Raw genomic sequence first — 15,713 nt, 5'->3', positions numbered from 1 at the left:
GCCTCATAGAAATAATGTGTGCATGTTGTCTTCGTGGTCATTGCAGAACGGACACTGTTGAGTACAATTGACTCTGTTAGCCTGCAGTCGAACCCTTGTTGGAAGCGCCAAAGAAAGTTCTTATTAGAGAATAAGGAGGAAGACAATAATGCAGTTACATAGCTTCTGATCACCAGAGTCTGAAGTTGCAACTTCTGATCACCAGAGTCTGAAGTTACAGCTTCTGATCACTAGAGTCTGAAGTTACAGCTTCTGATCACTAGAGTCTGAAGTTAACTAGTTTTACAATTGAGTTTGTACTTGGATTAGCTTGTTCATAGGATTATTATACTTTACTTTCTTCCTATAAATACCTCTTGTAAACTCTTTCACATTTATGAGAAATGAGAATATTCATTTTACACATTTCATAACATGGTATCTAGAGCCTTTCTCTCTTTCATCCTCATGCAGAGAGTTTGTTACAAAGTTAGTTACAACAACTTTTCTTCTTCATCTTCAACCTTTCGCCATTGATTTTCTGCAACCTTTTTCTGCATATTCTTTGATTCCTTCGTGAATCCTTGCTATTTCTTTGCATTTTCTTGCTTTGATCTCGTCTCGTCTCGTTTCAATCATGCCTCGCCAAAATCAAGTTGATACTGAATCTGTGTTCTATGTGCATCCAAGCGAAGGTCCGAATTCTGTTCAGATTACCCCTCTCTTGGATGGATCCAATTATCTCTCATGGAGTCGCTCCATGATTCGAGCTTTAGGCGCGAAAAACAAATTGAAGTTTGTTGATGGTTCCATGGAAGTTCCTGATGAAGAGGATTTGAATCGTAGTTCCTGGGAACGGTGCAATCATCTCATACAGTCATGGATCATCAACTCTGTTTCTCCGCCAATTGCTCAGACTTTGGTTTTTCATGAAACCGCGATTGATGCGTGGTTAGATCTTAAGGGTCGTTTTGCAAAAGCTGATAGGATTCGAATTGCTACACTTCGTTCCAATATCAATAGCCTGAAACAAGGTTCAAAATCTATTTTAGAGTACTTTGATGAGTCATAGAATAGTCTAATTTAATGCATTATTTAGTTTAGTTTTATTTAAGATTTGATTTTATTTTATTGCATTTTATTTCCTTTTAGAATATTTTACTTTAAATTGTCTTTTATTTTATTTTAGGAACGAATATATGGTGGAAGGTGCCTTGGAGCGAAAGAAAGAGGACTGGAGCAAATACAGCGCAAGAATACGAAGATACGGGACAAAAATATGTTCCCCCATACTCAGAAGCTTGGCACGGCCATGCGGCACGGTCGTGCCCGTCCCCAGATTCACTTTTGCTGCTTTTTCTTCGGGCCCAAGTTACCCTGTTGCAGCTTTACCGTTTTATCCTTTTAGTTGCTTAGTTTTTAAGTCAATTGTAAAGCTATAAATAGAGTAGCTCTCCACCATAAACATTCACCTTTACTTTGAATATTTCAAGTCTTTATTTCAATAAAAGTTCTTTACTTTATTTACTTTCTTCTTTGCAATTTACTTTTATCGCATTCTCTCTTCTTCCCCCATGTCTACGATGAACATGAGTGAGTAGACTTCTTTGTCTTGGGATCGTTGGATAAGTCTAATGACGTAATCCGGATCAAGCCAAGCCTTAAACCCTAATTATTTGTTACCTTAATTCCTAATCTAAATTCACCATTTTAACATGAATTAATTATTATCAAACTGTGGAAGCGAACGCGGAGGGTTTGATAATGGTTAATTCATCATCACAGATATCAATTCATAAAGCGAACGCGGAGCTTTGATATTCGAGCAAGTGAATTTAGACAAGGTTTGCGAAACATGAGAATAGTCTAGCAAACCTTGCGACACATAAAGTTTCGATCTTCAAGGGTCCCAAAGGCAATCACCCATGAGAATAGGTGTGGTTGTTGGAGGGATACACTCACTGACTTCGAGAGGAGTTGTGCTATGCTAAAGAGAAACTTGTCCTTAGTAATTAAGATTAACGTATAATTATAAGTTTAAGGCTTGCTTGTGAAAAGATTCGTTATTATGATGAACCAATGATCCCGAGGCTTTTTAATATTATTGTTATTTACTTTCAAAAACTGCACTCTCCAACTTCTTATTTCTTTCTCCTCTAATCATTTTCTAAAAGTTAATTAGATTGACCAACTCCCTAGCGGAACGATACTCTACTTACTACTATTACTTCGATAGGCCGTGCACTTGCGGTTTGGCCCTATCATACTTCACAGAGATGCGTACTCTATGGGAGGAGCTGAATTCTCATAGGTCTATGCATCATTGTACTTGTCCTCATCCTTGTCGTTGTGCTGCTATGAGAGAAGCACGTAATTACAGACAAAAAGATCAAATCATCCAGTTTCTCACTGGATTGAATGATAAATTTGGAGTTATTAAAACTCAGATCCTCATGATGGATCCTCTTCCTACTATCAATAGAGTTTATGCTTTGGTGATTCATGAAGAAAGCAACAATAATTCAGCATCTCCAAGCATTGTTGAATCCATTTCTTTGATCAATGCATCTGATTCTCGTAACAAATCAGATTATTCATCTAGCAGAGGCAGAGGGAGAGGTCATTCATCTAGTTCAAGGCCTCCACGCTTGTGCACCTTTTGTGGAAGAAGCAATCATACTGTGGATTATTTCTATGCCAAGCATGGATATCCAAATAATTTTCAATGACAAACTCCTTCTGTTAATGCTTCAAGTAGTTTTGAAACAAATGAAGCACCATCAGGAAGTTGCAATGAAGCATCTTCATTCAGTGCCAATATCTCACAAGAGAAGTATGATCAGCCTGTAAGTTTGCTTCAGCAAGTGAATTTGTTGCCTTCATCATCCACACCTTCTGCCAGTGCCAATCAAATTAGCTCTTCTCCCTTGTCAGGTATATTATCCATATTCTCTTGTTCTATTTCTGCTAAGTCTGATATATGGATTTTAGATTCAGGAGCCAATGAACATATCACTTCCTCTGCACACTGGTTCACATCTTATCACAAAATTTATCCTAAACCTGTTAATTTGCCCAATGGAACCTCAATTTTAGTTCAATATGCTGGCACTATCCATTTTTCACCTCAATTTTATCTTGAAAATGTCTTGTATTCATCATCATTCACTATGAACTTGATCTTTATCTCTAAAATATGTGAGTCTTTGAATTGCCATGCCAACTTTCATGACAAAAAGTGTTTGTTACAGGATCTTCACTCCCAGAAGATGATTGGTTTGGGTGAACAGATTGAAGGTCTATATAGATTAGATTTAGATTCTTTTAATAAGCCTTTGTGCAATAGTTTGTCTGTTAATCACATTTCCACCCATACCAATTTAACCATACCTTCATCTGCATTGTGGCACTTTAGATTAGGGCATGTTTCACCCAAAAGACTCATTCATATGTCTCAATTGTATCCCACTCTCACTTTTGATCACAATGCCACATGTGATATATGTCATTTTGCCAAACAAAAGAAGTTGTCTTTTCCTTCTAGTGTATCTGTAGCTTCCAGAAATTTTGAGCTTCTGCATTTTGATATTTGGGGTCCCATTTCCACTCCTTCTATTCATAATCATAGATATTTTCTTACTATTCTTGATGATTTCAGTAGATACGTTTGGATTGTGCTTTTAAAATCTAAGTCTGAAGTTTCTCAACATGTTAAAAACTTCATTTCTCTTGTTGAAAACCAGTTTCATATAACCCCTAAAGCCATCAGGTCACACAATGGGCCTGAATTTTTACTTCATTCTTTCTATGCGTGTTGAGACCCCCCAACAGAATGGTAGGGTTGAGAGGAAGCATCAACACATCCTCAATGTAGGTAGAGCTCTTTTATATCAATCCAAACTACCTGCTCCATACTGGTCATATGCCCTTTTGCATGCTACCTTTATCATCAACAGAGTCACTTCCCCAAATCTCCACAACAAATCACCATACCACATTCTTCATAATAAACTCCCCGATATTGAGTCATTCAAAGTTTTTGGTTCTTTATGCTACTCCTCTACTTTCAAACACACATATCCAAACTATCTGCTAGAGCCAGAAAATGTGTTTTTCTGGGTTACTCTATTGGTTTCAAAGGTTCAGTTCTTTTAGATATTCACTCAAGGGAGATTCATATATCTAGACATGTTCAATTTCATGAACACAATTTACCCTATCCATCCAACCCTTTGTCCATAACCACTAACTGGACCTATTTTTCCTCTGATACTTGCACTGCACCTTGAGATAGACTGTCACTTGGTTAGGGAAAAATTGCAAGCAGGAATCATGAAGTTGCTACCAGTTTCTTCCAAAGATCAATTGGCAGATTTCTTCACTAAACCACTTCTTCCTCAACCATTTCACATTTTATTGTCCAAGCTGGGAATGCTTGACATTTACCATGTCTCAGCTTGTGGGGGACTATTAGAGAATAAGGAGGAAGACAATAATGCAGTTACATAGCTTCTGATCACCAGAGTCTGAAGTTACAGCTTCTGATCACTAGAGTTTGAAGTTACAGCTTCTGATCACTAGAGTCTGAAGTTAACTAGTTTTACAATTGAGTTTGTACTTGGATTAGCTTGTTCATAGGATGATTATACTTTACTTTCTTCCTATAAATACCTCTTGTAAACTCTTTCACATTTATGAGAAATGAGAATATTCATTTTACACATTTCATAACAGTTCTTAATCCGTGGAGGTATTTTGTTGCGCCAAATTGGCTTCCAATTACCATCATTCTGGTGCTGATGAGAATTTACATCCTTTTCCATGATACTCCTGTATGCGCTATGAACGGAATAGATTCTGTTTTTCTCAAGTTTCCACACAGGTCTATCTTGATGCGCCGTAGAAATTTGAGGTGTTCTGCGAATTTGATAAATGTTGTCAAACAAATAATAAATATTTTCCATGTGCCATTGCTTGGTTTATCCTTTGTTTCTTATATACTACATGCTATTATTTTTATCATCGTCATCAAATTAAATTTGTGTTTGTGGCTTTCAATTAGTTGTCTTCTGTTGAAATTTATCATCATCATCAAATAACCACAGCTTATGGTTTCTTGTTTCAAATGAAATAAATAGTGTATTACAAGGTGAAAGAAATATATACGATAGGCATCAAGTTCTGTCAAATTCTACCTACTATTAAGCACGGATACGGACATGGACACCGGACACGACACGGACACTGACACGTCGACACAGCTAATAATTTGAAATTCATTCAAGTATTCAATGATGAAGTGAATCACAGAACCAATTCATTCAAGAAATACACACCAGGAACATCAACTTTAGAAAATCAATTCATTGAAAATAAATTTTAGAAAAGTAGTTCATTCAAAATAAAACTAGAAAATCAATTCTTTCAAAATAATTTTGTCACCACAGAACCATCACACTAGGACATTAATAGCCTGTTTGGTATAGTGGTGGGAGCATAAATACCACTTCCCAATGCTAACCCACCGTGATTTTTAGGAAGCTTAAAATTGTAGCTTTTGCCAAAACGTGGGTACAGGCCTCTTCCACCGCTGTAACAAACAGATACTAAGAAACCAACCAGATAAACAAATCAAGTAGATAGTTTAAACGTAAGGAAACAAAACTTAGAATGTGCCTCTCTTCTTATACAAGCTTAACCCGAAGTAGCAATACAATTCTATCATTAGATCATATTCGTGAAAAGGACAGAAAAGTAGACATTTCTCAAGCTTATATTTAACTTTTAAACATTTACTTGGATCCTATAATACTGACACAGTTCTATCTTTTAAAAAAAAAACATCTCCTTTCAGAGAAGCACGTAAAAAAGACACATCTTATAATCATTCACTGCCAATGCAAGTATGTTCAACATAATCACTACAGATTAGTATCCATCTCAAATTTCTAACAACAAAATTGAGAACCTTTTCCCTCTATCCCTTCCATCTATATAATTATCAACTCTACTTGACAACATCCAATTTGTATAGCCTCTTACAAGCATGTTATTTAGTCCAGTCAAGTAGCAGCCAAACCACATCACAATGTAACATCTAGGTAGCCTGAAAAACAATGAAAAGACGTAATTTTTGAATAAGCATCTCGCGAGTACCGAAAAGTGGTTTCTTGCATGTGATCCAGTCCTTCTCCAGACGACTTGATTTAGTACCAGACAACATCTCATCATGGAATGCAGATACCATTTGGTAGATTGATGTCTTGAGAACATCAGCAATAGCATAAGCTTTTGAATTCACTGGCCCATTTTCTCTTTTAACAGCAGATCCTAACTGATTTGGTGATTGCAGGTTTGTTTTCTTTCCCGTGAAATTCTCAACAGCAAGAAGGCATGATATCAGGGTCGAAACCACGGCAGCGTTACTCCCAGAAAGCTGAGCAACCCAAAACTTATCTTCTTTGCGTGAACGGGCAGTCAGTGAGGCAACAATCCTCGAACACCAAGCATATGGCTGCATGCAAAAGCAAATAAAAGCTTTTTTAACTCGCATACAAAGGTCTTGTTTTGATAAACAACTTGATTGAGAGCTTATAGATTAAGCTTTTAGCATATAAGTGTTTATATATAAGCTATTTTTATAACAAAAGGTCAAATAAAGTTGAACTTTTTCATAAGTTAGAAGTTTTTTTCACAAGCTATCTTGGAGAGCGCATGTGGAAATAAACTCAACAACTAATGGACATGTCATAAGCTTTCCCAAACAGTCTCACAAGTGTCTATGCCAGTAGATAAACTCAAATAAGTCCATCTAAACAGACCCAAATACTACAAGTCTACAAGGACTCTTGTCAAAGGCAATGGACAAGTGATTTTCTGTCACCATTGGTTTTATAATTTGTAATGTAAAAGGTGGCAGTGGCAATTCATGTTTCACGGGCTGGTCTTTCCCTCGATATGTGCAACCACATTTAGGAATTGCATTATCTGTACATGCAGCAACATTTGTCATCATTTTCTCAGTGAAGGATGAGAGCTTTTGCTGTGGAAACAGTTCAAAATCTTTGTCTAGTTTTACTTTTATTTACACGTGAAGAGGGATGGCTGATATATCAAGTATCAACCATACAACGATTGGTTGCATGGGTGATTTTACATTTTCTATGGGTGTAACACAGAAAATTCAATATATTTTCGGACATATTATTGTCTAGGATTGTTACATAGATGAACTGTACAAGTTAAGTTTAAAAATTTAGTGTTGCCACCCAAAATATCAAAGCTTTCAAGTTATACAGAAAAAATAAATAATTTCTTAGCAGAAAATAAACAATCTACAAATAATAGAATTGTACATGTACCTGGAAGTTATCCAGTTCTTCTATGTGCTTCACATCTGTTGGGGAGGATAACTGTTTTGATAGATTTGTAGGTTTGCCGGCAGAATTCCCCAAGTCCTCACCTAATCTTGAGGCAAGTTGTTCCAAAGGCCTCAAGCACACAGCAATTACCCTTTTGTAAGTCTCACCGGCTTCTTCGAAAAATGCCGCACGGCGCCAAGTGTCAACATTGTTCTCAGAGACCATACAGAGATCAAGATAAGCATGATATCGAAGAAGAGATGTTGGATTACTCTTCTCCAGAACTGAAAGGAGGAGCTCACTTGGATTTTTCTCCACGGCTGCTGATCCTTTTGGGGGAGCAAATACGAATCTCTTGGTATGTAATACCTATGTATCATATTTGACCAATATTAATATGTAAGAATGCTGTCTTCTGAGGACTGACACATATAGAAAAGGGGTTCATTTTGCATTGTTAAGACTTGAGATAGATTAACTCAGTTGTTACAAATGTGTAACCATGCCGAGTTGCACTCTTTTCAGCCATTCGTGCTTAAGCATAATACAATGCACAGATACGGTAACATGCACATTGAGAACAACAATTCAAGTAACACATCCTAAATTTTATGCTAAATTATGCTACCAAAATTTAACAACATTTGAAGCGTGAAAAATACGAATGAAGAATTAAACATTGTGTAAGTAGGAACACGAACCCGATGTAAAGTATGAGTCAATTCCCAACATAAGAAGATAGCAAAAGTAGCAACCAAAAACAAAATCTGCTCGGCTACAAACTCCTCCCAAGTTGCAATGTTGTTTGCAATGTTGTACTTGAAAGGGTGATGAATAATCATCGATAAAATAGCAGATAAAAAGAAACCAATAATGGAAAGCTTACAAACATGTTTAGCAGCAAAAGGAATCTGCCTCTTAAAAATGAAGAAAGGATGCAGCTGCATACAAACAAACATGTCAAAATCAATTCTACAACTCCTCGAGAATCAAAATTAAAACTTTAAGGAAACCCATTTGATTTGATTAAAAAGCTTAAGTAATTAACCTGAATAATGGGAAACTCAAAAACCCAAAGCCAACGACGGTTAAGAACGTAAATAGCCCCATAGAAGGCACCAACAAGAAAACCCCTAAACCCAACTCTTCCAAAGAGAGAAAGCGCCGCAACGGACCAGGAGAATGCGGTGATGGGGACAAAGAGAAGGAAAGCGAGGGAGAGGTTGATTTTACGAGGACCAAAAGGTGGAGGGATTAAGGAGATAGAAACAGAGAAGATGAATTGGGAAAAGAGGAAAAGGGGAAAAGACGAAAAGGAGGTGTTGGGGATAATGGAAAAGTAGAGAAGGAAGATGATAGTTGAGGGTATTGATTGCCATATCAAAAAGCTTAGGAATAATTTGTTGGTTGAGAGAATTTCTGGTTTTGAAGACATTGAGAGTGGTGGTGACGATTTTGAATCAGCTATGCTTGCTTAATTTATATATGTGCAGTATCTGAACATACATGAGACGACGTGATATATTTTCACCATTATTATGGAAATAAATGGTTAGTCGAGTCTCTGGCTCATAAACAAACACTTTATGCTCCAAATTCATATGCACCAAGTTAAATTTTATAGAATGTCAAAAAACTTGAATGATAAAATGCAGAAAATAAAAACGATGAGGAGAATTGAAGAGATGAAGAAATAATGAAAATTGGAGAAAACATATAAACGACCATGCTAATTGAACCAGTTTGTAGGAGAATTGCAAAAATCCATGAATGAAGATGAAGGAAAAGATTTTTGGTGTGCACTGTTAAAAGTAACAGTTTATAAATTTGGCCACAAGACAAAATATATATTGTCCATAATTTAAAAAAATAATTAAATTGTTCCCACTATCCCTCACACACTTATGGAATCCTATCATAAACTGCATCTACCAAAAGCATACAATATGATCATACTACTAGCCAAGGGTGCCCTGAAAATGATATATGATACAAGATGGTGACAGTGACACGATCAAGGATAAATTTCATACCAAAATCTATAGGTAGACACATCAATTTTCTAAATCATTTTAGATTTGAAAAAAAAAAAATAAACATCTGAGATTTTATTAGTTACTGTAATGATCAAGTCGCAGGCGAAAACAAAACTTAGAATGTGACTCTCTTCTTGGACAAGCTTAACGTCTCCTTTCAATGGATCCTTTCAGAGACAATTCTATCTTTTAAAAAAACGTCTCCTTTCAGAGAAGCACCTAAATATTCTGAAGAAAAAGAAAATCCGATAGATAACTCACCTGCATATGCAAGTATGTTCCACATAATCACTACAGATTAATATCCATCTCAAATTTCTAACAACAAAATTGAGAACCTTTTCCTTCTATCCCTACCAACTATATAATTATCAACTCTACTTGAATACATCCAATTTGTATAGCCTCTTACAAGCATGTTGTTTAGTCCAGTTAAGTAGCAACCAAACCACGTAACAATGTACCATCTAGGTAGCCTGAAAAACAAGGAAAAGACGTAATTTTTGAATAAGCATCTCGCGAGTACCAAAAAGTGATTTCTTGCTTGTGATCCAGTCCTTCTCCAGAAGACTTGATTTAGTATCAGACAACATCTCATCATGGAATGCAGATACTATTTGGTAGATTGATGTCTTAAGAACATCAGCAATAGCATAAGCTTTTGAATTCACTGGCCCATTTTCTTTTTTAACAGCAGATCCCAACTGATTTGGTGATTGCAGGTTTGTTTTCTTTCCCATGAAATTCTCAACAGCAAGAAGGCATGATAACAGGATTGAAACCACAGCAGCGTTACTCCCAGAAAGCCGAGCAACCCCAAACTTATCTTCTTTGCGTGAACGGGCAGTCAGTGAGGCAACAATCCTCGAACACCAAGCATATGGCTGCATTGAAAAGCAAATAAATTTTTTTTTAACTCGCATACAAAGGTCTTATTTTGATAAACAACTTGATTGAGAGCTTATAGATTAAGCTTTTAGCATATAAGTGTTTATATATGAGCTATTTTTAAAACAAAAGGTCAAATAAAGTTGAACTTTTTCATAAGTTATAAGTTTTTTTCACAAGCTATCTTGGAGAGCACATGTGGAAATAAGCTCAACAACTAATGGACATGTCATAAGCTTTCCCAAACAGTCTCACAAGTGTTTATGCCAGTAGATAAACTCAAATAAGTCCATCTAAACAGACCCAAATACTACAAGTCTACAAGGATTCTTGTCAAAGGCAATGGACAAGTGATTTTCTGTCACCATTGGTTTTATAATTTGTAATGTAAAAGGTGGCAGTGGCAATTCATGTTTCACGGGCTGGTCTTTCCCTCGATATGTGTAACCACATTCAGGAATTGCATTATCTGTGCATGCAGCAACATTTGTCATCATTTTCTCAGTGAAGGATGAGAGCTTTTGCTGTGTAAACAGTTCAAAATATTTGTCTAGTTTTACATTTATTTACACGTGAAGAGGGATGCTGATATATCAAGTATCAACCATACGACGATTGATTGCAGGGGCGATTTTACATTTTCTATGGGTGTAACACAGAAAATTCAATATATAGTAAGACATATTATTGTCTAGGATTGTTACATAGATGAACTGTACAAGTTATACTAAGCTTGATATTGACTAAACACATAGTATATAAATAAGAGTATTGGCTTAGCATATCATGTCAGCACAACATCGTAGTTGGTTAGAGTCTCATTACTTAAATGTATTATATCAAGTTATCGTTTTTATAATTCATCCAATCCTATAATTTCAACCATGTGAAAAAACTTCAAAGCTCACTTCAGTCAGTATGCAGACACCCTGTTTTCAATGCAGGAACTTAAGTTTTAAACAAACACAAGATGAGGTTTCAGGGTGTTAAAAACTTGAGTTTTGTCACTTTTAATTTTGATACAAGAACAGCATTAAACTATCCATTTCCACGGGTACCATTGTATAAAAACTAGAATTTTGTAGTGTTTTGAGTCTTCGAAGATTCAGATTTGAATGTGCATTCTATTTCTTTTTTTTATATCATAGCATGTTTCTCTGCATTTTCCATCCAGACCATTTTGGCTCCACAAATTTAAAATAAATTTCACAAATATCATATGCAAAGTGAAAACTTCAAATCAAACAGTAAGGTCTAGAAGACACTGTTTCAGAGATTTTGTTACAGTTGAGTTTAAAAGTTTAGTGTGACCACCCAAAATCTTAAAGCTTTCAAGTTATACGGAAAAAATAAATGATTTCTTAGCAGAAAATAAACAATCTACAAATAATAGAGTTATACATGTACCTGGAAGTAATCCAGTTCTTCTATGTGCTTCACATCTGTTGGGGAGGATAGATTTGTAGGTTTGTCGGCAGAATTCCCCAAGTCCTCAGCTAATCTTGAGGCAAGTTGTTCCAGAGGCCTTAAGCACACAGCAATTACCCTTCTGTAAGTCTCACCGGTTTCTTCGAAAAATGCTGCACGCCGCCAAGCATCAGCATTGTTCTCGGAAACCATACAGAGATCGAGATAAGCATGATATCGAAGAAGAGATGTTGGATTACTCTCCTCGAGAGCTGAAAGGAGGAGCTCGCTTGGATTTGTTACCGCAAATGCTGATCCTTTTGGGGGAGCAAATACGGATCTCTTGGTATATAAAGCCTATCATATTAAGCATAATACAATTCTAAATGTTATACTAAATGATGGTACCAATAATAATATAAACATTGTATAAGTAGGAAACACGAACGAACCCGATATAAAACATGAGTTGATTCGGAAGAGAAGAAGATAACAAAGTTAGCAAGAAAAAACAGAATCTGCTCGGCTACAAAGTTCCATGATGCAATGCTGCACTTGTGGGGAATAATTATCGCAACAAGAGCAGAAAAAACGGAACCAACAACGGAAAACTTATAAGCTACATCAACAATCTTTGGAATCCTAATCTTATAATTCAAGAAAGGAGGACGCTGCACACAAACAAACAAAGTAACCAAAATCAGTTCTACAGCTCCAGAATAACAAAAAAAAAATTAAAATTAAAAAATTAAAACTTTAAGAAACCCATTTGATTAATTAATTAATTAAACCTGAACACTGGGAAAATCCAAAACGTAAACCCAACGACGGTTAAGAACGTAAAGAACCCCATACAAGGCACCAACAATAAAACCCCTGAACACAATTCTTCTTCCAACATCATCGTCAAGGTTAAACCCAAGAAGGCAAAGCAGCGAAGCGGACCAGGAGAACACAGTGAAGACCAGAAAGAGAAGGAAACGAGGACGAAAAATGGGGTGTGGCGAAGGCGAAGCGATTAAGGAGATAGAAACGGAGAAGAGGAGTCGGAGAAAGAGGAAAGGGGGAAAAGACGAAAATGAGGTTTTGGGGATAATGGTAAAATAGAGAAGAGAGATGAGAGTTGTGGGTATTGATTGCCATATCAAAAAGCTTACGAATTTGTTCCTTAATCTCAGAACTTCTTCTGGTTTTGGTTTTGGTTTTGGAGACATTGAGAGTGAGAGTGACGATTTTCAAGCTGGGGTTTTTGAATCTTGCTTAATTTATACCATTCTCATTATTATCCGTCTCATATATGTGTCGTACCTGAACAAACAATGTGAGACGTGATATGATTTACACCAAGGTCATTATCGAAAGAGAAATCATATTTGTACGACCACTTTATTACAATTTTTTAACAACTTTTCTCTTACTCACGTTATATTTTTATTCTTTCTTTTTCTTTTTCTCTTTCTATTGTTTTGGACCAACAAAAAAAGATAAAATGAAAGTTGTCATCAAAGTTGTCCCAAACGGTTGTACATATATCATTATTCTTATCGAAATGGTTAAGTCAAGCCTCTGACTCGGTCAACTTGTCGATGAGGATTAAAAACATTTTAATCGTCTTCTTTAAAACTTTGTATTTACCTCAGAAATTTTATTTTTGAACTAACCAAAATAAATTATATGATGAAAAAAAAATTGAAAAATTTACCCGAGAAAAGAATTATGTGATGAAAAATGATGGGACTAAATAATTTTCTTTTAATTTTTTTTATTTGTCTATGCGTCCAAATCTTTTTCATCTAGGATTGTGAGCAATCATGACTTTCTATACACTCTATTGTTGCTAAGTTTTTTCCTTTTCATATTGTTCATTTGAGTCACTCAATATATCCCACCATTAATCTCAGATTTATTGAAAATATATGTATTTTATATTGTTCATAATTTAAAAAAGAGAATTAAATTGTTCTCACCATTCTCCCTCCTAAACCCTCAATCTAAACACACGTTTATGGAATCCTACCATAAACTCCATCTACCAAAAACATACAATATGGTCAAGCATTATGTCAACTCTTATTTTCAGACTATTACGACTTGTAAGTGGTGATGTCGTCAATTAAATGTCATGTGGAAGAAAATGCAACTGATCAAAATGTTTTAGGAAAAGTGTTAGCAACACTCTTTTTTGAACATTCTCTTTAATACTCACTCTTTTATTGATTTGAATCATTGTGGGTCTACACTTTAAAATAAAACTCATACAAAGTGGTAGGACATACATCGATTTCATCCAATAAAAAAGTAAAAGACAAAAAGAGTACTGAAAAATGAGTGTTGCTAACATTTCTCAATGTTCCAATTCACCCTTATCTTGAACAAGTTGAAAATCGATTTCATCCAATAAAAAAGTAAAAGACAAAAAGAGTACTGAAAAATGAGTGTTGCTAACATTTCTCAATGTTCCAATTCACCCTTATCTTGAACAAGTTGAAATACCCATCTCCGCATGAATGTAATTATTTTGATTGAGTGAAAGAAGTTTCTTTACATGATGTGAACCTGCCGAATGAATCTAATGCAACTATGGAAAAGGAAACAATTAGATGATAGAAAATTTAGAGTTCAAACTTTGATAGGTTTGATTTTGCATATTTTCCTCCGGTTTATATGGTTCATTAATACGGTACTTAAATAGCATTATTTAAATCTATAATTGTCAATGAAAGTTAGTTCAATTGTAATCATGGTCTTTGTATTGCGTATGATGCGGGCCACAGGAACATTAATTTTGAATTAGGGGGTGTATTGAATTGAGATTTTGAAGGATTTTAAAAGACTTTTTATTTTTTGCTTTCGCACCGGTTTCCAACCCACCAAAGGTGGGCGACTTGAATTAGGGGGTGTATTAAATTGAGATTTTGAAGGATTTTAAAAGACTTTTTATTTTTTGCTTTCGCACCGGTTTCCAACCCACCAAAGGTGGGCGACTAATCCGGCTCATGCGTAGAGGCATGCGCACTAGCCAAGTGTTGTTCCCCCGGGAATCAAACCCGGTATTCCCCGGGTACGTCCTTGGAAGGAGCTCTTTGCCACTGGAGTCCAAGCAACTTGGTTATTTTAAAAGACTTTTTAGTTATAAAAAAATCCTGAGGTATTCAATCAAGATTTTAAAAGATTATATATAACTCCGGTGGTATTCAATTAGGATTTTTTAAAGAGTCCAACAAAATCCGGTGGTATTCAATCAAGATTTTTGTCAACTTAAAAATTGTCTATTGGTATTCAAAAATGTATAGATTTCAATGGATTACTTGGTATAATGGATTTTGTGAGACTTTTTAGTTGAAAATTTTAAAACTAACAATCTCATACAAAGACATGAGATTTCTTGAGATTCTTTTTACTCCAAGTATATATTTTTTCGGCTGTTCTCCCAGTACACTCATCAACATTTGTTATTCTTGACTTCCTCTTTCATTTTTTTTCCTACGAGTGTCGTTATGTCATTTTTTTCTTTTTTCCAGATTTCTTTTGTGGTTCACGTTATAGCACAAGATCAACGTTATAGCATGTTTATGTTATTTTTGTTGTTGTGTTCTTACATATTTATATTAGTATCAATACGTTTTCTTTCTAAGTAATAAGTTTTGATTTTATTATTATATTAGTAGAGCAATCTCATGAAAATTGTTATTGTAAATTTAAAAATTGTATCCATTTTTTTTTATCATGCAAACCTTTAATTTTTTAACATCTTCGTTCATCCACTCCTGTATTTTTTAAGTTTTACTAAAATTTGATAGAGTCATTTCAAATCTTACGAATTCTCACAAAATACTTTCAAATCTTAAAAGTCTATGAGTTAAAATCCGTCCAAATCTTAAAAGTCTGTTATATTCCTACACAATCTTTTAAAATCTTCAAGATTTTTTTTGTTAAAATAGTCTTTTAAAATCTCAATCCAATACACCCCCTTTAGATTCTAGGATGACTCTTGATTTAATTATGTCGGATGTCCAATCTCATCATCCTCATGCTCCTCTTA

At 35.3% G+C, this 15,713-nt stretch overlaps 2 protein-coding genes across 2 annotated transcripts; both read right to left on the bottom strand.

Moving 5' to 3' along the window:
* Window positions 1-5,619: 5,619 nt before the first annotated feature.
* Window positions 5,620-9,297, bottom strand: LOC146896421 (uncharacterized). Its single transcript, XM_085733269.1, has 4 exons — window positions 8,389-9,297; window positions 8,042-8,281; window positions 7,341-7,709; window positions 5,620-6,493 (listed from the first exon to the last, which is right to left on the bottom strand). Exons 1-4 carry the CDS (start codon window positions 8,773-8,775, stop codon window positions 6,077-6,079), a joined length of 1,413 nt encoding a protein of 470 aa, XP_085589395.1. The 5' UTR covers window positions 8,776-9,297; the 3' UTR covers window positions 5,620-6,076.
* Window positions 9,298-9,602: 305 nt separating this feature from the next.
* On the bottom strand, window positions 9,603-12,938 carry LOC146896420 (uncharacterized). Its single transcript, XM_085733268.1, has 4 exons — window positions 12,463-12,938; window positions 12,124-12,342; window positions 11,672-12,028; window positions 9,603-10,260 (listed from the first exon to the last, which is right to left on the bottom strand). The coding sequence occupies exons 1-4, from the start codon at window positions 12,883-12,885 to the stop codon at window positions 9,844-9,846; spliced, it is 1,416 nt and encodes a 471-aa protein (XP_085589394.1). The 5' UTR covers window positions 12,886-12,938; the 3' UTR covers window positions 9,603-9,843.
* Window positions 12,939-15,713: the final 2,775 nt, after the last annotated feature.

The sequence above is a fragment of the Medicago sativa genome, chromosome 8 (assembly GCF_051527215.1).
Source record: "Medicago sativa cultivar Bolivia chromosome 8, Bolivia_mono, whole genome shotgun sequence".
In the NCBI taxonomy this organism is placed as follows: domain Eukaryota; kingdom Viridiplantae; phylum Streptophyta; class Magnoliopsida; order Fabales; family Fabaceae; genus Medicago; species Medicago sativa.
The sequence above is the reverse complement of the archived record's forward strand: the minus strand, read 5'-3'. Positions and strand labels throughout refer to the sequence as shown.

Coding starts and splice junctions, on each gene's coding strand:
- LOC146896420 (XM_085733268.1), bottom strand. CDS start 12,885: ATGTCTCCAAAACCAAAACCAAAACCAGAAGAAGTTCTGAGATTAAGG. Junction 12,343..12,462: donor TGGATTTTCCCAGTGTTCAG/GTTTAATTAATT, acceptor GTTTGTGTGCAG/CGTCCTCCTTTCTTGAATTA. Junction 12,029..12,123: donor CAACTCATGTTTTATATCGG/GTTCGTTCGTGT, acceptor TTAATATGATAG/GCTTTATATACCAAGAGATC.
- LOC146896421 (XM_085733269.1), bottom strand. CDS start 8,775: ATGTCTTCAAAACCAGAAATTCTCTCAACCAACAAATTATTCCTAAGC. Junction 7,710..8,041: donor TGACTCATACTTTACATCGG/GTTCGTGTTCCT, acceptor TATGATACATAG/GTATTACATACCAAGAGATT. Junction 6,494..7,340: donor AAGAACTGGATAACTTCCAG/GTACATGTACAA, acceptor TTTTGCATGCAG/CCATATGCTTGGTGTTCGAG.